A 23351-nucleotide genomic window follows, 5' to 3' on the forward strand; every position below is an offset into this window, starting at 1 on the left:
TTTCACTCTGTCTTTTTGTGGCTTTGTTTAGAGCCATTTTTTATAGGTATTTGGAGGGGTTTGGGGGAGAGCTCAAGCAAATTGCTGCTTTCACTCTGCCATCTTGGCTCCTCCCCCATTAGCCAATACCCTTTAGATTCAGTATTATTTCATTTGCACACTTTAATCCAGTTAGTTGATTTGTCTGCATTTTCCTGTTATAAACCCCAAGTAATCAATGGTGTCTTAGGGAAGAGATACTCTTAAAGGAAGTCAAGAGGCCAAGCAATTCAAGTCATATCTCTTCATATGAAAGATTTTTAAATATTTTAACTTAAAATAAATTAGTACTTTATACTCAAATTCAGATACAATATGTGTGTGTATTTCTTCATTAGGGGAAAAGCAAAAAAAATGCTCCTTTATTTTATTTTAAAAAGTCAAGATTTAAACCAACTACAACAATCCCCACCAAAAAAAAAAAACCATAGGAAAAACTACTATTATATTGAAAGAAAAAGCATGTTTTAGTTTTGGTAGGAGAGTGTTATCTTTTTCCCCCTATTTACCCCACTGTAATATGTCATTTAAGCAAGCTTGGAAGCCAGAACACAGTTTTAGTGTGCCATTACTAAGATTAAAAAAAAAAAACCTGTTCTAATTGTACACCCTGCTGAAACACTTTCAGCCGGTATAAATCCACTAGGATTGTCAAAAGCAGTTGCTAACCTTTTGAGGGGGTTACAATTTTAAGAAACATTTATGCAGTGGCAATGAACTTTTGACCCTATTTATCAAGGCTTTATACTGGTTATTTTCTTTGGCATGTGTTATGAAAAAAAAGATTAAGTACCACGTGGGTAGTACCACATCAGATTTCATTGTGAATCAATAAATTGTAAGGTGCTTTCATAAGCAAATATAACATTATAGGAGCTATAAACTCCAACATTGTACATTGCGTTATAGCATATATGTTTTAAGAACAAAAATACTAGGTAAAAGGGCAATATATTTTAGCATGAATTTAGCATGAATATATTTAGCATGCTTACTACATGCTTAAGTTATGTGTAAATTGATAGTTCTTTTAAGTATGGAATAATCATAACTGAGATAACCCAAGAATAGTAGTGGTTCAGAATTATTACTCTTATATGGTAGTCAGGATATAAATTATTATTCTCTGGAAACCTCAACTGCATTGCTGCTATGTAGTTTGTGTAATATTGTGACTTGCATTCTGGGGCAACTAAAAACTCCTTAAACTTATTTGACATTAATTTCCTTCATTTTCCTCAGCTCTTCTTCCCTCTTCCCTCCATTTCCCAATACCAATTTCTCCCATTTTGTTTGTGTTCACATAGCCTGCTGACACGTTATTTAATTGACTTACCCTCTCTGTGTGTCAGTTTCAGCATTTGTAAATGGGAAGATTAATACTTTCCCTCCAAGACTCTTAGGATTTATGAGATACTGTATGTGACAGCTCTTTGAAAATGTGTAGAGATCATATTGAACCTAGTTTTTCAATGTTCGACATAATAGAAGTCTCCTGGATAAACATTTCCTGGTTCCTAGCCTCTTAACAAAAATGACCAACAGTGAAGTTTTTCTCCCTTTTCACTCGGAGTATGTTTTGTTCCTGTGACATTGGAAGCACATTGAGATATATGTTTAATGCTAGTGTAACTGAATCAAGTATCTATAGAGTATTGAGATATATTTCATAATTGCTCTATTTTTAATTTTCTTTTTATTTTAAAGTTAATTATCAACAAACATATCAATGTACAAAAAAGAACAAAAAACAAGTTCATATAAGAAATAGTACTTATTTTCATGATATTTTTAGAGAAATATGTATGTAAGTGTATATAATTTAATTTGGTGATAATGAGATGGATCTATTTATTTCTTTTTTTTTTAATTTGCTTTAGAAACTGTTTTGTTGGTTCCTTTTTTTTCATAACTATCACTATCTACTAAGCCTCTATCCCACTCCTCACTCAATAAAAGCCCTTTCTTGTAACAAATTACATATCTATAGTTGTATATAATGTTGTTCTAATATAGAAATATATTTTGTATGTATCTATATCTTTCTATCTATCTATCTATCCATAGAAAGAGTACAAAAAAATCAAAACCTTCCCAAGGGAGGGTTTTGTCTATCATGGGCAGAATAGTGGTTTCCTTTTTTTCCTGTTCCATATAAATGTTCATCTCTGTTTTCATTTTCACTCATGCCATCCCATGTAAGTCTTTACATGCTTATTCTCCATTGTACATACATTCACATATTATCACACAGGCATGCTTTAAAGTTATTCCATGGTATAACACCGTTGGCAGTATGGTACAGTAGGGAAAAGATTGACTCGAATCACAGGACCTGAATTCAGATATATCTCCTGATGGGACCCTGGGCAAGTCACTTAACATTTACAAAATGAAAGGGCTGAACAAGATGGTTTCTGAGGTCCCCTCCAGCTCTAGTCTGTGATCCTGTGTACGTACTAAGTACACCAGTGTGCTTCATTTTTGTATGTGTGTGTATATGATGCTTTTAGGGTTTGCAAATCATTCTACATACATTTGATTCTTATTCTAAACTCAACAAACACCAAGCAAAATAAACTCTTTCCTCATGCACAATACCCCATCTTTTGTCTTTGGGCCTTCGGACTGAAAGTCCAGCACACCTGGACGTCCATCCTTACCTCTGCCTCTTGAAAGCCTTGATTTTCTTTCCCAAATCTTCTTACTCAAGTGCCAACACCTTTTACATGAGGCTTTCCTTGGTTTCTCCCTCCTCACCAGCTAACTGCCCACTCACCATTATAACTTTGCATTTATTTTGTATACATACAGCATCCCTCCTTGGCCTACATCACCAGCTCCAGGTAGCTTCTGGCAGGATGAGTCCCCAGAGGGCAACTACTATTCAGGGAACCCTAAGGGTACATGTTTCTTTGGCTTTCATCTGCCAGCCCCCACCAATATGCTCACCATTGATAATAGTTAACAGCCTCAACTAGCATTTAGCAAAAGTCTTTAATAAGGTCGTATACTAAGAATAGTTGGTATAAAACATCTCTCAAAGGTCTCGGGTATACTCCTCACAAATACACAAAGTCCAGGGGAAGAGTGAGTGGCTTAAACCCAATGCATGGTGGTAATGAGGCATACATGTAGAGAGCATGTGTGGCCAAAAGGTAAACCTACAACTCCTAGTTACTAGATACCTGTATTTGAGAACATATCTGGTATTCTTTGATGATACAACAGGTCACACTCCTTGAATCTATTTCATTACTTGGGTGTCTGTCTCTCTTACTGCATTTCTGTCTGTGTTTGTTTTCAGGATGTCCTCTAAAGCATTCTCCATTCTCTCTGATAACATATTCACTTTGGAAGGAACAGAGGTTGAATGAAATTCCCTGCTTTCCCTAGGAATAATTCCTTCTCATGGGTCTGAATCTGGAGTCTTTCACTACTGGCCGGTCCCTGCTTTTCTGAATTCATCAGTAGTCTGTTACTTTGTGCAAAGGCCCAGTGGGTGTGACAGATCATACCAGCCAATCACATTGCTTTCTTTTTTGGACAATTCAAAGAAAATGCACATCTCACAAAGAGACAAGAGAGCATAAAGCATCTTTTTTATACATTTAAAACTTCATATCTATTAATTAACTACTGTTGGCATAGAACCCCACACTTACATGTGTATCTCATATATGCATGTGTTGTGTCTTACTGTTAAAATCTAAGTTCCTTATGGGCTTAGATTGTTTCTCTTTTTACTTTACATTTCTAGATCCTCACATAGTATGTGGCAAATAATAGGCCATTAATAAATGAATTTTTCAAAATTGAAAGCCGTACAGGTTGCCATATCCCAAGGTTAACTCATATTCAGGCTGTAGTTTGCCAAAAACCCCACATCTTTTTCAGGAGAACTACTCTCTAGCCTTGTCTCCTCCAAGTGTAAAATTTCACATATATCTCTATTAAATTTTTGTTAGACGATTCAGACAATGTTAGCCTATAAAGGCATTTTTAAATATTCTGAATCTGTTACCCATTGTTTTAGTTATCCCTCCTATCTTTGTTATCTGTACATTTGATGTGCAAGCCATCCATACCTTTATAGAAATCCTTGATAAAACATATTGAACTGCACCGAGTCAAACTTGAGTTCCTGAGGCACTCTACTGGAGACTTTGTTCAAACAGTTACTTGACCACTCTTTGGACTAGGCCATTCAACCTGTCCCAAAGCCATTTAACTGAATAGCCATCTAGCCTGTGTCTTTGTATCTTTTCCACAAGAATAGCATGAGAGATTTTGTCCAAAGCTTTGCTAAATTCTAGATTAACAACATTTACAACATTCCCTTGATCTACATCTAGTAATACTGGGAGCAAAATATCAACATTTTATACTGGTTAGACCTTAATAATTCGTATATAGTGCAAAGAAAGAGAGAGGCAGAGAGAAACAAAGAGCAGAATTCCAAAAATGCAATGATTTCCAGTGAGTTTTCCTACCTTTTTTTCACATATAATCCCCATTTAGATAATGAGTAATTGTTAGTACTAAAATGTATACATATACATGTTGTTGTTATTCAGTTGTTACAAAATCTAGAAATTTGCTGTATAAAATAAATACATAGATTCAGAGCTGGAGAGGTCTTGTAGGTCTTCTCATTAAATCCCCTCATTTTACAGATTAGCAAACTGCCTAAGGTTACACAGGCAGTTAGCACCTAGCTGAGGTTCAAAAAATCAGGTCTGACAGTGCTAAACTCAAGACTCAAAATTGGGTACTATTTCCACTGTAGCAGGTTCCCTATCTCTTAAAATACAAAAATGCATATAATGTTAAAGTGGGAGGCTGTATTAATATTTGTAATGCTTCACACAAATCCAGAACATGATTTTTAATCACAACTTCAGATTTTTTCAACTAGTAAAAATACTTTTGAGAAACAAACAAGGAAAATACATTATGTTTTAAAGTATCATTGAAAATATAATATCAGTATTGATTATACAGGTGTGTGTTCACACACACACACACACACACAATGGTATAGCATCTAAGAGTAAGTAAAGAAAAAGCTAATTTAAAGACAGAATTACTTTTATAGTAAAAAAGCTGTAATTTCAACATTCCTCTTTTAGAACTTGATAGTCTAACAGAAGGCAAATAAGAAGGAAATTATCAAAGTGGAATAGATTTTCTAAACCTATGGTAATTATTAAATAGAAACATTAAAGGGCATACTTACTTTTCCGCATCCTTTACAAAACCCACGTGCTAGAGCATGAAAATCTATAAATAAATGTAGAAAAGCAGGAATAGTTAATATATTCTTACAGACTATAATGAAATAAAATAGTAATCAATAAAGGAAACGTGAACAAATGATACACATCTAAATGTAACGTAAGTAGCTTAGAAAAATAGATTATATTCGTGAACTCAGAGATTCCACTACTAGAATGATAGCCTAAGGAAACTCTTAACAATAAGGAAAGACTAATATGTGCCAAAATGTAAATATCATTGTTCATGGAAATAAGTTAGAAACTATACATGTGCCTACTATTTGGAGGGGTAGCTGAAAAATGATGGTACCTGAAGGAAAAATGAATATGAAGAAATCAGAGAAATATGAAGGGGCTTAGATGAAGTGATTCAGAGTAAAGGAGCTAAGCCAAAAAACAATAAATTTTACAATTACAATTTAAATAAAGGTAACACTGAAAGGCAACAAAATTCATCAAATTCATAAGTCGCTGTTAGATATATCTTGTCAAAGTTAAATCACTAAATTAATTTTTTACATAATGTACTTTGTAGGGCAGCTAGGTGGCATAGTGGATAGAGTACTGAGCCTGGAGTCAGGAAGACTTATCTTCCTGAATTTAAATGTGGTCTCAGACAATTACTAGCTGGTGACCCTGGGCAAGTCGCTTAACCTTATTTGCCTCAGTTTCCTCATCTGTAAAATGAGCTAGAGAAGGAAATAGCAAACCACTTCAGTATCTTTGCTAAGAAACCCCAAATGGGGTCACAAAGAGTCAGACATGACTGATAATGACTGAGCAACAACTCTGTAGAAATACTAGTATGGTTGGAAAATATCTATAATGTCAAAACAAAATGTCCGTTTAAAAATTATAATGAACTATTATTATTTACTACTATATTATAAACTCTTTGAGGCTACAGACCATGTTTTGTTTAGCTTCATATCTTCTCCGGTCCTAGCACAATACATTGAACAACCCAATGAATGTTTGTCAAATGAATGCATAAAATAACATCTTGAGTAGTCACATGAAGTAACCTAATATATGGAAACAACAAGCAGCTACTTCCAGAAGCATGATGGGAAGATTTTCATGAGAAGTCTAGGATGCACATCTATTCAAAGAAGAAATACAATGGAATCATTTATCCTTTTATTAAGCAAGTCAAACAACCTGAGTTATTGAGATCATTCCACAATATATCATTAAGAGAATTCATAAAGACTACTTATTTTCCCCTCAAATCTGCAAGTACCAGCACTGTTTTGGAACCAGGGAATTTACCAAACAAACATTGTCCATCAGGGTTTGGTATGAGGAGAGATATAAAGAGTTCTGCAATCTTATTTTTCTTAAACAAACAAACAAAAGCACTAAAATTCAGCATATCAGTATTTGAAAGGCAACTATAATAGTATGTCTAGAGTAAACCATTACTCAAGGAAAACTTTTCTTTCTTAAGTATGTGTTTAACATTCCTTGCTTGACAGTTTAAATTACATATACTTTAAATTTATAATTAAAGCTCATATATAATTAAGTTAGACACACACAGCATGAGATGTACTGGTAGTTCTGCACAAATAAATCTGATTCAACTTTATTTTTCAGTTTCTTCCACAGAGATCACATTCCACAAACCCAGACTGTATGACTCCCCATGGAACCATTCTCCACCAGACCTTGGATTTTGATGAATTCATACCTCCAATACCTCCCCCACCCTATTACCCACCAGAGTATACCTGTACACCCATGATAGAAGCTCAAAGGTTCATCTTTTCTTTTATATGCCTGTGATTACATGCTGTAGTTACATAGATCAGGAAGCCATAGTTGGGCTGGGTTTGTTATGAGAAGTTGAAACCATTCTCACTTTCAGTGAACAAGTTGACTAGAGAATAACAAAGGTAAGAAGGAGAGTTTGATAAGAGACTAGAGAATAGGTTGTGAAAAAAGTGACAGCTTAGATCTAGAATACGCATTATTAGTATTGTTACAATGCAGTAATAAAAAAGAATTCTGGCAAGACAAAAGCAACTCTTTTATGTCATAATGGAACATAAAACTTAAGCTTCTATTAAATTACAGTCATTAATCTAACACACAAAAGTTGAATTAAAATTTTAATTATCTGTATAATTAATTTAATTTAAAGGTGGTGTTGTGAAGTTGGTTAAATAGTTGATGTGTCCTCCCAGAAAAAAAAATTAAACTGAAATTCCAATGAATTAGGATTTCAGTTCATTTTCATGACACGTATATGGTGAGGAAAACTTTTCACAAGATTTATTACACATTCTGTTTGCTTAGCTATAATAGAGAAACTTAATTAGTTTTCTTGCTAAGCTAAGGGATTATAATAAAGTGTCCTTTCTCTCTTTTCAGAGGACTTCACTTGGAATTTCCTAATTCTCCATTCAGTACTTTGTATGAGGTTGCCATCAACAGTCCTGGGATGCTTTATCCAACAGAACTCCCTCCTCCATATGAAGCAGTGATTGGACAGACACTTGCAAGCCAGGTAAGAAACATTTTCAAAGATAGGCAGTTGGTGTAGTAAAAAGAGAACTGAATTCGGAGTTAGGAGAGACCCAAGCTCTAGTCTCACTTCTGACACCATCCTGTGAATTTTGAAAAAGTCACTTAATTTCACTGGCCCTCAGTTTCCTCAAATGTAAAATGGAAATAATAAAATCTCTAGTACTTACATCTCCAAGTTCTCGTGAAGACCAAAAGAAATAGTGTATACAAAGCATGTTATAACCCTAAAGTGGTATATGAATGCCAGTTATTGTTATCATCTTATTTCTCATTTTGTCAATGGGTTTCAGATAGAAACAGTACTGGAACAAATTGCTATCCTGCTGTTTTTCTTTTATATGTTAATCTTATATGGACTATTTCAGAGGTAGATAAAATAACTACTTTTGTATTTGAATATAAGTATTAACATATGTGTTCATCCTCTGTAGGTTCCCAGAAAGTATTTTGGGTGCAACTCCATTAGCAGATGAGATTTAGCAGAATAATTTTTACTTCCTCTTATTCTCACATGTTTAATCTCCTCTGCCACATCTCTGTATTGTAAAAGCTTTTTTGTTCCATGAAGCTTGGAGATTTTAAGTATTTGGCATAGTAGAATCTATTAAAAACATTGTTTTTAAATTGTTTCTTTTTATGGACTAATGTTATGTCTGGGTGACTATGGGTAACAGCTCAATCCATGATAATCATCTGGTTCCAGTATAAATTGTTACTTGAGTTGCCTCAGATATTTTGAGGTATGTACGTAGTATAAGGATTTCTCATCCATCAGTTCATGAATTTTATTGAGTTCTGATGTGTAACTCTAGCTACCAGATCATGTCTTGCTAGATATTCAATTGGTTTTATTTTTTTGCAGCCTATGGTGCCATGTTGCAAAATTTCTGCCATTTTCTTGCTAATATGTTTTGATCAGTAAGTCTATATTGATCATTTAAAGACAAACCTTCTCTAATTACTGGTGGTGATGACCTGGTCCTGGGTTACCATCATAAACCCTTCTGGACCATAAACAAATATACATGACTCAACTGATTGTTTGACGTGTCTTTGTTGACATATTGTTGAGTGAGTTCATGTGAATATTGCTCATGAAGGGCCTTTTGATTTCCTTCTTGGATCTGAATCATTTCCTAGTTACATGGATAAATTCCATGGGGTGTACCAATTATCAGCCTTGACTATTGCTTGGTGAAATTATGTGTACTTGTCCCAAAAGTATTTCTTTAGTTCACACACCTCTTCATCATGTCCTTTAAGAATGTTTGTCATTCCTCTTCCTCCTTTTTGTCAAGGAAGCGTGAATTTTTTCTATAGCTGCCATAAGGTGATGGTTCCTGTATTTTATGAATACCATACAATTTTTGTTGGGACACTTTCTATGTTTGTTAGTGTTCATTTTATGTTTTCAAAAGTATAGTTAAGGGGCAGCTAGGTGGCACAGTGGATAGAGTACCAGCCCTGAAGTCAGGAGGACCTGAGTTCAAATTCAGCCTGAGACCAAACACTTGCTACTTACTAGCTGTGTGACCCTGGGCAAGTCACTTAACCCCAATTACCTAAAAAAAAAGTGTAGTGAAACTGGTATGGTGTAGGTATTAATTGATTTTCTCTATTCACATATATTTATTTGTGAATAGTAAATGTTTGGAAAATTTTACTAGGCAAAAAATGTCATGAACTCTTTTGCCTTGAATTCTTCTTTCTCATTCTTTATGGAATTTCTCATCCTTTTCTCTTTTGTTTAAATAAAGACATGTTTAAGCTTGATACTTCTAACAGAAAAGTATTCAAATATCAAGGGGGTTTGATAGATTTGTGGCATAATTCACAAAAAGTAAACCAAATATTCCTACAAAAAGAGTTCAGCCTAAGACCATCTCAAGTGAATATAGAGATAAACCCTAGCCTCATTTCTCTGAATGCTTCTAGAGTTGCTTCCTAATGCGGCCTTGGTTTGATCTACACTCCAGCTTCCTTCTCACATTCCTCCTTCCTTTTCCTCAACCTTACTTGTCATAGCCCACTGGAGAGATAAGGGAGCCTCCCCAGTTGGCCTCCCCAATTCCTATGGATCCTTCAGATTACCAAGCCCAAAATGGGGATCTATATTATATGCCTTGCTATGAATCATAACAGGCACCTTAACAGATCCTTGTTGAATTAGTCTTCAGTGTGCAAGGCACTGTGCTAGGTACTATGGAGAATACGAAATAGCATAATACAGAACCCCTACACTCATCCTACAGCACCTAGCATAAGGTTGTCTAATGACTCTATAAATATTAATTGAATTTTGAATAACTCTTACTGAAGAGGCAGGATGTATGCACAATAAATATATAAATAACAACCCAAAACCTTACACAAATGCCAAGTGGTGCAGATATTAAGTGATAAGGAGGTTCAGAGCAAAGAGTGATTATTGTGGGCTGGGGTAGTTAGGTTAGTCTTCATGCACCTAGACCTTGAAGAATGAGTAGGATTCAGGTATCTGAGGAAGAGAGGGGAGAATATTCCAAGGAGGGGGAATAGTGTAAGGAAGAGTACAGAGTCAGAGATGTGCAAGGCATATTTGAGGGACAGTAAGTAAATCAATCTGATGGGAGCTTTAGGGTTTGTACAGGAAAGCATTGGGACAAAAGATTGGAAAGACTGGGACCAGATTGTGAGGATGCTTAGGTATTCAAATAATTTGGACTAAATACAATTGCTGTGTAATAAAAGGAAAATCAATAACTATGAGTTATTTAGGAATTTCTGAAAACCACAGAAAGATTACAGTTAGAGGATAGAAGATGTTTCACCAGCAAGGAGAATGCCTTTGTCAACAACACTTGGAAATGATGGTTATTGAGGCAATATGTAGGGAACGGTGAGGGGAGGGGGAGGAGAGGGGGTTCAGGATATAAGATTTGCACATTTCTGAATCTAAGAAGAAAATTAGGCTTAGTGTTAGGGTATGATATAAAAATAAGAAAAATTAGTATTCACAATATGTAAATATTTATTCACTAAAATGAAAATTTTTTTATGTTAACTTTTTAAAAATCATTTTTACTGGTTATTCCAAGGAACAGATTCTATTCTCAAACACAGAGAGCATATCACTTGGTTTGTCCTGCCATTCACATGGTAGTTTTTGCTAGGCAGATGAGTCACACGTCTTCACTTTCACTATCTTTTCCAAATCCCTTTTCAGTTTAACGCTGTGACATTCTTTACTCGGGCTTGAAATCTTCTGAATGTGCTTGTCAGGACACACAAATGCCGGTATAGATAAGATGCTTCTAATTTTGCCTCACTGTGTAGACAATAAAAATAACTAGGTATTCTTTGCCTTTCATTCCTCTATCCATAATAGAAACAAAAAGGGAAAACTACTTGAGTGAAAGAAATTGTTCTTGCTAAAGTAACAGAATTGAAGTGTTTGTATCATCTTGTTTCTAAGCTATTAATTATGGAAATTCCTCTTCATTTGTTTTAAAGCTGTGCCAGAAACACCAAAGTGCTTTGTTATTTCTATATTTATTATCTGTTTAATTTTCCTTTATATGGCAAACGATTTAAATCATTGTTATATATGAAAAAATGCAAGTAAGGTGAAGATTTGTATATACATGAAGTGGTCTAGATTGTGATCATGGCCTGTCATAAATATGCAAGGGCTGATCTATGTGAATGATGGCAGAAGCCCACCGACCATAAGTTAAGTGATTCTGCTCATCCCCATGACTGTGTGAGTGGCCAGAACATAGTTCATGCTGCTCTGTGTGTCTCTTTCTAATGCCCCTGCAAGCACCAGGTCACACTTAGGATAAGCCCTCCCTGCAGATGGCAGGGTTTATCATGCACAAAAAATAAGAATACCTCATCATACCAACTGAAAACAATCCATTCTATTTTAACCTAGAAATTGATAAATCAGACCACAAATCCACATCAAAATCTCATATAACTAAGAGCATAGGTCCATAGCTTTAGAGTTGGAAAGGGTCATTAATGGTAATGGAATCCAACCTTTCCATTTTACTGATGGAAAAACTGAGACCTCAAGAGGTTAAATGGTTTGCCCAAGGTCATACAGATATTTAGTGGCAAAGCTAGGATACGAGTCTAGTTTTCTTTCCCCAAATTCAGAGCTCTTTCCATTGTACTGTACTGCCTTCCAGACCCTCCCTTTCTTATGATGCACAAACAAGAAGTCACCCACAAAAGGCGTCTGCCTTCGTGGATAAGAAATGTGAAACACTTAATTGTAGTGTTCCTATACAAAATACCCCCACCTCTTCTTGAGGGAATTTGAAGGGCTTAGTTCTCAAGATGTAGAGGATATACATCCCTGATCATCATAAATTTTTGTTGTATTGTTTCAGCTACTGGCTCCTATTTGATCAGAGGTAAAAAAAAAAAGGCTTTATCCCAGAGTTCAGGCTTTACCTCAACTAGCTAGTCAGGTCAGACCATTGCCAAGATTCAGCACTACATGACTATACCCCATGGCATCCTCACTGAATGCTGCTCTCCATCACTAGGATCCATAGTAGACCTCTACAACAAACTTACCAAAAAAAGAAACAACTTTCTCCTCACCTCATTTTCCCCTTAACTCCAGATAATCCCCTCTCTGTTGAGTCATTCTAGTGGCTCAGCCTTAATACTTCAAATGGGGCTACTCAGGAAATAAGAGGGCTCTTCATAAGACTGCTGTAACAAAACTTTTTTGTAAGCTGGATTGGGATCACTTTTGGATCCTTCATGCATCATCTTAATAGGAGAACATTCTTTTAGAAGTAGGAATAATCAAGCCTTCGCAAAAGTTCTGACAAACAGCCTTAACTTTATTGCACAACCATATGGCCACCCATGGTATTGGGAGAAAGAAAAAGTGCTCATCACATTCTCAACCTCAAGGCCATTAAGACTGTATTTTGGGCAGCAAGCAACAGTTTCCTTGATTGGAGTATCATCACCCTTAGCACAGTAGACAATGGAATGGGAGTCTTTCTCCACCCATCCCCACCATCATCAAACACCTGTTTTAAATTAAATTAAATTGTATTGTTTTAAATTAATCTATTTTTTTCTTCTCAGCTCCTCCCCACCACCCCTGGAAAATGAACAAACAAAAACACAAAACCCTTGTGATGAGTAGAAGTCTTCTTAAACCATTTGAATGACATCCCTTATCAATAATCTTTGAACCAGTAGTTAGCAAGTTGCTGCTAAGTATTGGAAATTGTATAGAAATCTTACTTTCATAGCACCTATAAGCTTCCCAGGTCATCTTCAAAATATATGCCCCTGTTCCTGGGAGGTACTACCCTCTCATCTCTGCCTATCAAAAAGCCTCCTTTTCCTGAAGTTCAGATCAGATACAGTGTCCTCCATGAAGCCTTCCTTAATTCCTTCATGTTTCCACACACAATTCCCAAATGTTTCCAGAGAACTTTTTCTTATCTCCTTTGCCCTCCACACTCTATTTTGTACTGTATTTGCCTATAAACATCTTATCTCCTTTAGCCAATTATATATTCTTTAAAGGAAGAGCCTAGTGTAGTAGGCATAATAAATATTTATTGAATCGTGTTGAATGTCTTTTCCATACCAAGATATAGAAGATACACATCCCTAACCACCATGAATTCTTTGTTGTATTGTTTCACCTACAGGGTTCCTATTTATAATATCCCAGAATCCAATAATCCAAGGGACCTGGATTTTAAGGCATGTTTCTTTGTCCCTTACCATCTACTTTCACTTGCCTACAGGCACCAACCCATGGCTTTTCACTAAGACTCAGAACCAACTACCTTCTCCCTGAGACCTCAAGGACCTCTCCCTTAAAATCTTTTGAAATGAAGGCGAGGCCAAGGAAGGGGTCTCTCCTTCAACCAGTATCTCAAGCTATCTAACCAGCCATATTCAAGTTACTAAAATGATTAACCACAAAAATGGAAATGATACTCATTCTGATCCTTCTTAAGGCCATGGTGCAGTGTATAAAGTGCTGGACCTGGAATCAAAAAGACCTGGCCTCTGATACTTGATAACTATGTGACCATGGGTAAATCCCTTTACTACTTTGAATATGAAGCAACTCTCTTCTAGGTTCCAGTCTAAATAGGAAGTTCCCACACCAGCAAAATCACAGTTCCTTGATGCATTAATGAAAAATTATTTTAGTCTCAATTTTTTTCCCTTCCTCCCCCTCTAAATTTTGATATTTATTAATCATTTTTGGGCAGAGTTATAGGGCAGGTAGGTGACATAGGATAAGAGTACCAGGTCTGGAGTCAGGAAGACTTGAGCTCAAACCTAGCCTCAGGTACTTCCTAGCTGTGTGACCCTGGGCAAGTCACATAACCCTGTTTGCTTCAGTTTCTTCAACCGTAAAGTGAACTAGAGAAGGAAATGGCAAACCACTCTAGTATCTTTGCCAAAAAATCAAAACAAAACCCAAATGGGGTCACAAAGAGTTGGACATGACTGAACAACAACAACAACAAAACCATAAGTACATATACTCTCATTGCCTGAAAATTACATGGTAGCTACCTGGCCTTTCTTAAATGGTTTTATATGTCACAACCTTCTATGAACAAAACATTGTGGCTTAGCTATAGCCTCCTACCAAGAGTGTGAAGGTTCATACTGTCATTCTCTCCCTCGTTTTTGGAGGCAGTTGGAATTAAGTGACTTGCCCTGGGTCACATAGCTAATAAATGTGGGAGATCATATTTGAACTCAGGTCCTCCTGACTCCAGGGTTGGTGCTTTATCCATTGCACCCATAGCTGCCCCTGTGCTGTGTTCTCACAGCTGCTATTCATTTCTCGTCCTTGCCCCAACCAGTTAGTGGCCTAGCTACATAGTAACCATTTAACATTACAACTTACAGAGACAATTTTTGCATCTTTGGATGAACTCCCAATAGTGGGATCAAAAGATCAGAGATCCAGAGCTAGAAGGGGCCTCAGTAACCATCTACTCCAGCCTCCTTTAGTTTAGAGATGAGGAAAGTAAGGGTCAGGGAGTTTGAGTGACTTGCCAGAGGTCACACAGGTAGTAAGCATAAGAGGTGGGATTTAAACCCCATAGTAACAGCAGCAGTATTTGCAGGTTAGTAGGCATGTATATAGGTACATCATGATAATGAACTACATTTTTTTTCAGAGAACTTCCATGTCCTTTATTCACTGGTTCCTCACAAAAGTCTTCAAGTAAGGCAGTTGTAGAAAGTGCTAAAAGAAGCAGTAAACAGAGGTTTCCCTAATCTCTTTCCTATAGTAGTGAGACCCAGACTAGGATCTAAATAACACCCTGCTTCCCTGTCTGGTTCACAAGAAAAAAATGGACAGCCTACTCTTGCTTTAGCTGAGGGTTGTCACATGAGTGGAAATGCTTTCTCAAGCCTCTTAAGAAATAGATAAACAGGGGACAGCTAGGTGGCTCAGTGGCTCAGCCCTGGAGTCAGGAGGATCCCAGTTCAAATGCAGCCTCTGACACTTGACACTTATTAACTATGTGATTCTGAGCAAGTCACTTAACCCCATTGCCTAACAGAAAGAAAGAAAGAAAGAAAGAAAGAAAGAGAGAGAGATAGAGAAACAACTGCCAATGACAGTAAATCATTAGAGAAACTATCAGGTAAGTTACTTGAGCCTTTCTTATAGCTTTCTTGTCTCTGTCTTGCTGGTGTCATTATGCTTATACCAATAGCCTTTTCTCCCAAATTGAGATGACCCAGTATATGGAGTAGCAAGCAAGGGTAACATATTGGTGTCCGCTTGATTTTCTTAAATGTAAATACTGTTTGCCTCCTAAGTTAGGGGATGATTTGGCTCAGCATAATAATCAGAAAAATTCTCATTTTTATTTAAGTATGGTGGTTTCATGTGGTTAACATGATAATATTTATGTCGCACAGTGATAGTAATGATTAGTTATGATGCTCGGAGAATTCTGACTTCTCCAAGAAAGTGATTATAAATGCAAAATGTGAAATCGTCTTTCTCAGTGGTATTCCCAATGGAGAGTACTTATTACGGGACACATGGGTGTCATGTAGTAGAACTTGGGCACGAGGGAGCATTTGGTTCATCAATATTTTGTTCTATTATAGTTGTATAACTCACATTTTCTAAAGAATAGAGTCCTCTGGGGGCATATTGCTTTTTTCTGAGCACTTTTTGAAATCATCTGTGAAAAGATTAGACATTCTGTAATTTGGCTTTGTTGAAATAACATTTCTTCTATGAGTTTTGTATCTTTTTGAACATTGAAAAAGTTTAAATTCGAGGATTTGTAAGTGCAAATATTATGGCATAGGCATTTTGTACAGCCTGTTTATTTTTTTTTCATTCCTATGAAAGAGTCCATCTGAGCAAATTATTCAGACCTGCTGAGAGCCTCAAAGACTTGGCTGTGCTCCTTGTTGGGTCTTTTTGCCTTTTAGTCCTAATGGCTAGGTGACCAGTTTTCAGTGCCATAGACACTGCCGAGGGTGTGAAAGTCAATGAAATCCATTACCCTCTACAAAACGAAATAGGAGTCCATGCCAGCTGCACGCTTCCCCAGGGGGTGGACCAAGAGTTCTGACCTGACTAAACATTAAAGACTTGTTCCCATTTAGAGCAAGAGTCCTTTCCCCCTAGACAAGCAGAAGGTTAATTGATTCCACTTGCTAGTGTAAACTGCACATAAATTACATATCGGCAGTCATTTTTTATAAAGAGAGGAAGACAGACTGACAGAAGGGAGAAATAAAAGCAGTACAGAAGCTAGAGAGAGATGCAAGAAGGGGCTGATCCTTAGAGCTAGTCCTAGAATATAAAAAAGTAGCTTTTTTTAATACTACTTTTAGAAATTAGTTATTTTTAGGATTGATTATATTCATTTAAATATACTTCTCAGCTATATTGAGCATATTCATTTCTTTCACATTCATTTTTACCCTGCTGATGCTTCATGTTCCTGTGGTTTTAGATAGAACTCTTTTTTTAAAATTAATTTATTTATTTTTAGTTTTCAACATTCATTTCCACAAGATTTTGAGTTCCAAATTTTCTCCTTAGATAAAACTCTTAAGCAGCAAGTCAGTAACTTTCTGCTGCAGTCTAACTCATTGATAATTTACATTGGAATTACAGGATATTCTGTGTGTAAATATAGTGAAGTAGTCCTGATTTTGTTTTTTTCTTTATTTCTGCAAACATTGCTCTTGTAGGGGTCAGCTTCTGAATTCAATATTCTTCATGTCACTTAAAAAAAAACAGTATCTTCAGCAGCTAGAGTCAGATCAAACGGCATGTATTATTTTACAACCGTTATGCACAAAGGAGAATCGCTGGATGGGAGGAGCAGAGACCAACACTATCTCGGTGTTGTTGACTTGAGCAAGTCCTTGAGACACAGAGATCATCTCTAAAGATGCAGAAGCAAGTAGGGGGTTGTTTTCTCACTGTCACAAAACATTTATTAAGTTCTTGTCAGTCTAGATCATTTTCAGAGACTCATCCTGAAATCCAATAATAAAGGTAGTTAATGTTTTTTTCCAATTAAATAATATTTATGCCTTTAGTTTGTGAGTGAATTTTGTCTTCAAGTAGAGGGAAAAAAGCATAATTATACAGTATGGACTTGTTAAGAAAGTCTGCAGATTCTTAGCAATTTCAGGAAATCTGCACTAAAAATTCACAAAGCAAAGCAAAACAATGTGAATTTTTAGTGCAGATTTCCTGAAATTGCTAAGAATCTGCAGACTTCCTCCATAGACCCAAACACTAGTTTGATATAAACTTAGAAATATGGAATAATTTCCATGGTTTCTTCTTTTATTAGGAAATTTCTATCATCCCTTGAGTAGGAGAAAACAAGTTTACATGGCAATTTATTCTGTCGTTATTACTATAGCTGACAAAAGTAGCATAACTATGAATAAAATTCCTTCCATTTAATAGCACAAGAGCATGCCATATTTGTTATTTATGTGACATCTACATTAGAATGTTTATGCCACCATCTTTCCTACTGCCTGTAGCTCTGTGTACGAGGCTTGGTTTTAAATTTTTTTTTCAATTTAACTTTGTGACAAATATATTCTTCATTTTTTCATTAGAAATGCACTTTAATCTAAAATCCAGTATGGTTCAATTGAAAGAGCACTGAACCAAAAGTCTTGAGACCCAAGGCCCATTCCCAGTTGTACCACCAACCAGATGTGTGATCTTGAGCAAATCATATGACCTCATCTGTTTTCTCATCTGAAAAGGAGAGGGCTGAGCTAAATGTTTTTATCCCTATTAGTTCTAGAATTCTATGAAAAGCTCTTTTCCTAATAGTTCTAATATAGTAATGTTACTTTCAGTTTTATGGAAGGCTAAATTCAAATCAAGCCCTTGACTATTGCTTGTACAGATGTGATTGATGATCATTTCTAGTATCTGCCATCTACTATAATCAACATGGATTAAGCAGTATGTGGCTGTTGAAGAGCCAGAGTGATGCCTTATTTTTTTTAAATGGCATCCATCTAATGCACGCCTGACCTTAGCTTAGTGTCTATTTTGGTACTCTTGCTTTATTTATAGCAATTTATTAACAGGAATTTTTTTCAGAAAGTAGGTTTGAAAGGAGCTGTGACAAAAACTAATAATGGTGATGGTGGGCAGGGGGACAGGCTAGGAAGGAGAGACATGAGAGAAGAGCATTATGAAAAGGAATGAGTGTCACATGGTAGTGATTGTTTTCTTGTGATTCAAGGAAGGAATACTTAACAGATCTGTGTACCATTGGGTATTTATGAATACTGATTCAAATCTTCATAGGTAAATATCAGGAATATTACTAATTGAAGCCCAAAGAGTTCTAAAACTGTGTATATACCCTTTGACCTAACAATACCACTATTAGGTCCCTTTCCCAAGGTGATCAGGGAAAAAGGAAAAGAACCTATACGTTCTAAAATATTTATAACAACTCTTTTTTTGTGGAGGAAAAGAACTGGAAATTTGAGGGGACGCCTGTCAAGTGGGGAATGGTAAACAAGTCGTGTTATATGACTGTTATGGAATGTGATTTTAGAAAAAATTTGGAAAGATTTGCCTGAAATAACAAAGAGTGAAATGAGCAGAACCAAGAGAACATTAGATACAGTAAACTGCAATATTATTTGAAGAATAACTGTGAACAACTAAGTTGTTTTGAGAATTATAAATACTCAAGTCAACTACAAAGGACCTATGAAGGAAGATGCTACCCATCTCCAGAGAAAGAACTGATAAATAGAAGTACACATAGTATAGAGTGTGTGTGTGTGTGTGTGTGTGTGTGTGTGTTAAATCGTGGCCTTCTCTAGAGTGCAGGGTGGAGAGGGAGGGAAGGAAAAAAAGACTATTTACATAATTCTCTCCACTGTAGATCAAGAATCAAATGTTTATTATTTACTTTATACTCCAATATGAAAGCACATTCACAAAATTTCCAAAAACACAATAGAGTCCTGAGAAAAAATGTAATGACAGGTTATGGCAACACGACAAGCCTGAGCTTGACTAGAGTAAGAGTCTGCTTGACTGATTATTGCTCTCTAGAATAGTTATTTTCTGTTCTTTATTTTACTTTCTTTTAACAAGCAATTTTAAAGTCTCTGCTATGTGCTGTGTTTGGCTTGAGGATGAAGTGAGATAATATATGTAAAGTGCTTTATGAACCTTAAAATGCTGTATTAATGTTAGTGCTGCTCTGATTACTCTTGAGGGCTGAGCCCAGGAAAAGTAGTGGAGCTGTGTTTGCAGATGTAGAAGGCCAAGTGGTTCTTACATTGGAGCTGGTCACTCAATTCTCCCCAGAGTTAACCCAGCCAGAATAGCTTCTTAATAAAATATCAAGTCCTTGAGGGTGGAGACTGTTTTGTGTTTGCCTTTGTGTCTGTAGCACCTAGCAGACACTTAATAAATGTTAATTCAATTAATTAAGTAGTAACTTTATAGCACTCTCAAAGCCACCTTACAGACAGACAGTTATCTCCTATTCTTACAGTGATAAGGACATAGCACTCACTTTATACTTGCGGTAATGCAAAGCCTTAGTTTAAAGTTTAAAGAGTAGAAATAAAAATAACCTGTTTGATTAAAGTGGCAAGGGACATATAGACAGGCAGAAATCTAATTACCTGAGTTGAAATCTAACTACGACACTGGGGCTCAGATCACCTCTCCCAATTTCCCCTAGCAGCTCATTATTTATAGCTGAATTCCCTAAGCAATTTTGAAATCACGTAGGATTTCAAAACTAGGATTTTTTTTTGTAGCTGAAGGTTACATATATATATATATAAAATAACAAGTTACTTTAAAATATATTTTGCTTGTATACATATATTGTATGTACATAGTTGTTCATGTTCTAAGATGCTACAGCAGTGTTATCTAATTATGCAAACATATCTTAAAATGTGGATCTTCCTAGAAACAAATACATCCACCAAGAATTATGTATATATGTATGTATATGTGTGTGTGTGTGTGTGTGTGTGTGTGTGTGTGTGTGTATAGTCCTAAGAAGAATCTGTGGATCCCTTTAAACAATTATATTTACAAATACACACATATATAACATACTATATATTATATATATGTAAATGATATTATATGTATAGATATAGATCTTGACTTGTTAAAAGAGTTTCAAAGGTTGCAGATTCCTCTTAGGGAAGGAGGGAGAAAAAGATAGGAAAACTCCAACATTGAGGGGCTGAGAATCACAGATAACTATCTTCCCATTGAGTAGTAGCATGGCATAGTAGATAGAGTTGGGCTTGGAGTCAGGAAGACCCTGATTCAAGTCCTGCCTCAGGTATGTACTGACTATGTGACTCTGGAAAAGTCATTTAACCTCAATGTGACTGAGGCAGTTCTAAGGCTACAAACTGCAAAACAAGTGCCAGTTTGCATCAGTAGCAAGAGTTTCCTCGTTAGAGGGTTCCTAAAGCAATTAAGTTACAGGATTGGTTAAAAAAAAACAAGTTGGAATGTTTCCTTTGGAGTAAAGGAGATGATGTGAAATTAAGAATAATTACTGTGAGATAATAAAAATTGAGGAAAAGAAAGCTATGAATCATTTTCCCCAGAATGACTCTTCAATTATTTGAATAGGATTAGGTGGGATTGAGAATGCAGAATAAAGGATGGGGAGAATCAGTACAAGGACTGCCATAAAAGATTATCTGTGTGGTCTTCTGGTGTAATGAGATTCATCATTACTATCCAGTGATTGTTGCGTATTCTGCAAATGGGCCACACTTTCCTGAAGAATTAGAAATTGTCATGGAAGGGTATTTATGAGTGTAGTAGTGGCCCTTCTCTCTGTTGATTTCCACACCCCAGTGTATCAGGGAAGTCAGGGATGAATTTGGATGAATGCTTTTTCATATTCCTCCCCTCCCCCTAAGGTGAAATGTTTAAAAAATATGAATACATGTCAGTGTTACAAATTGAACAAGAGCTTTCAAGTGAGCTTTTATCACTGGATGGCAGTATACCATTTAGATGATTTGTTTCAGTTCTGATTATTAATGAATCTGAGTCTCACTGAAGTCAAACACATGCTGCTTTTGTTTTCTTGCTGTAGGTTACCAGTCTAGACCATCAAGTAACTGAATCGAGCTTGGGGGATCAAAATACAACTGCTGGTTTCAGCACGCAAGGTAAGCCTGCCTCAGAGAGTAGATCTCTTTATGATAACACTTGAAGAAATAGTAATTTATAGAGTTTCCAGAAGAAATTTCTTTTATTCTCCTACTTTTTCTTCACTTTAAGGAGAGTGAATGAGCAACCATTCCTTCCTAAGTTTTGTTTCATTCTGGGCTACTCCTCACTTTTACCCAGAACTGGTAAGTGCAAAATGAAACAATTGCTAGATCCAGAAGCATTCTTTTAGGGCATCTCAGTTAACGAAGGCCCTTCTGCTTCAGTTTTTTTGTAGTACACAAGATTTGGCCTGCCAGCTTAGTTACTGGTTCCAAAAAGAACCCATACCCAACACCATTCTGTAGTGGGGCTAAAAAATCCTGGTGCCGTCTTTGCAGTTTAGCACCATAACGATACCTGTAGTGAAGTCTTTATCACTGAGAAAGGTGAAGGGCTATCACTGACATAAATAGACACAAAAAGATTTCATCTGAGGGTGAAGCGCATTTGCTGTATCTCATTCAATCAACAAACATTTATTAAGCACCAACTACTTAGCAGCTGCTGCATTAAGTACTGGTATAAAAAGATAAAAATGAAATAGTCCCTACAAAAAATGAAATAGTTCTCTAGGATCTTCTATTCCAATGGGGAGTCATAATGAATAGTCTACAAAGAATGTGTACCAAAAATAATAATAATAATAATAATAATAATAATTCACAATGACAGAGGAAGAGCACTAAGAAATGGGGGAATCAGGAGAGGCCTTTCTCTAAAGTAACTGGTACTTGAGCTGATACTCAAGAAGAACCAGGGTTTTCAAGAGGTAAAGGTAAAAAGAGAAGAAGCAATTCCTTCCTGTGTTGGGACTTTCAAGAGATAGGGTATAACAGATAGCCTCAGACAATCTTAAAACTTTGTCCTTCAATTTTCATAGCAATTCTAAGCAGGAAGGCATTTTAAAAATACAACAGAAAAATAGACCCAAACCTATTAAACAATTTATAGAAATGTTGTCCAAAAAATGGAAAATATTTAAGATCCTACTATGAGTGTTCAAAATTCCATGCTTCCCAAAATGCTTATTGATTTGAAATAACAACTTCAGATTTGGCAAATGGATTTTGCTTGTATTTTGCTAATGGAAAGGGAACTGCTGAATTGAATGAAAACAGGTTTTTTGAGCCAAGGCACATTCAGTAAATAGATTATATAGTAAAGGATGATATGGTTCCCTATAATTCCACTTCTCAAAAGAACTAAATTATTAGCTGTGTGCTCATCCTAAAAATGTATAATCAAAAGGACACAACAGAGGTTTGAATAATTCATTTAAAAAAAACTTTTTGTGGTTTAGGTATTTGTGGGGTTTGTATTAACATAATACATGACTACAATTCCAAAATATTATATATTTACCCAAACAATAACCAGAGAAATAATTTTAGTAAGACCAAAATGAAACTGAAACTAACTTTACACACATTTTTATGTACTGAGAACTTTACTGAACTCAGTTTTTCATTAACTGTGCAGTACTTTTATTTGTGAGGTGTTTCCTTTTCTCTGGTGATTATCAGAAGGAGCTGTTAACTGGAATACTTTTGACCTTCCTTTTCAAATTACCTTTCAAGATGGTATGGCTTGTATTCTTTTCTGTTTTTCTGATGTGTGAAATCCTGCATAGAATGTCATTATTTTGTTGTGCTTATTACTATTATCCCTTGCCCTCAAGGAATGGGAAATCTAAAAACTAAAAATAAAAAAAACACAAATAAAATGTATTCTTGCGATCTTCAAATGGC

General features: G+C 35.8%; 1 protein-coding gene across 1 annotated transcript in view; it reads left to right on the top strand.

Moving 5' to 3' along the window:
* ENTREP2 (endosomal transmembrane epsin interactor 2) overlaps positions 1 to 23351 on the top strand; it is a 534833-nt gene that overhangs the window by 493603 nt on the left and 17879 nt on the right. The window contains exons 6-8 of the mRNA XM_078151179.1: positions 6918 to 7078; positions 7695 to 7830; positions 21485 to 21560. Coding sequence (XP_078007305.1) covers positions 6918 to 7078; positions 7695 to 7830; positions 21485 to 21560 — 373 coding nt within the window. The remainder of the gene's footprint in view (positions 1 to 6917; positions 7079 to 7694; positions 7831 to 21484; positions 21561 to 23351) is intronic.

Source organism: Phascolarctos cinereus, unplaced genomic scaffold (genome assembly GCF_003287225.1).
Source record: "Phascolarctos cinereus isolate Bilbo 61053 unplaced genomic scaffold, phaCin_HiC Scaffold_3;HRSCAF=262, whole genome shotgun sequence".
NCBI classification, from domain to species: domain Eukaryota; kingdom Metazoa; phylum Chordata; class Mammalia; order Diprotodontia; family Phascolarctidae; genus Phascolarctos; species Phascolarctos cinereus.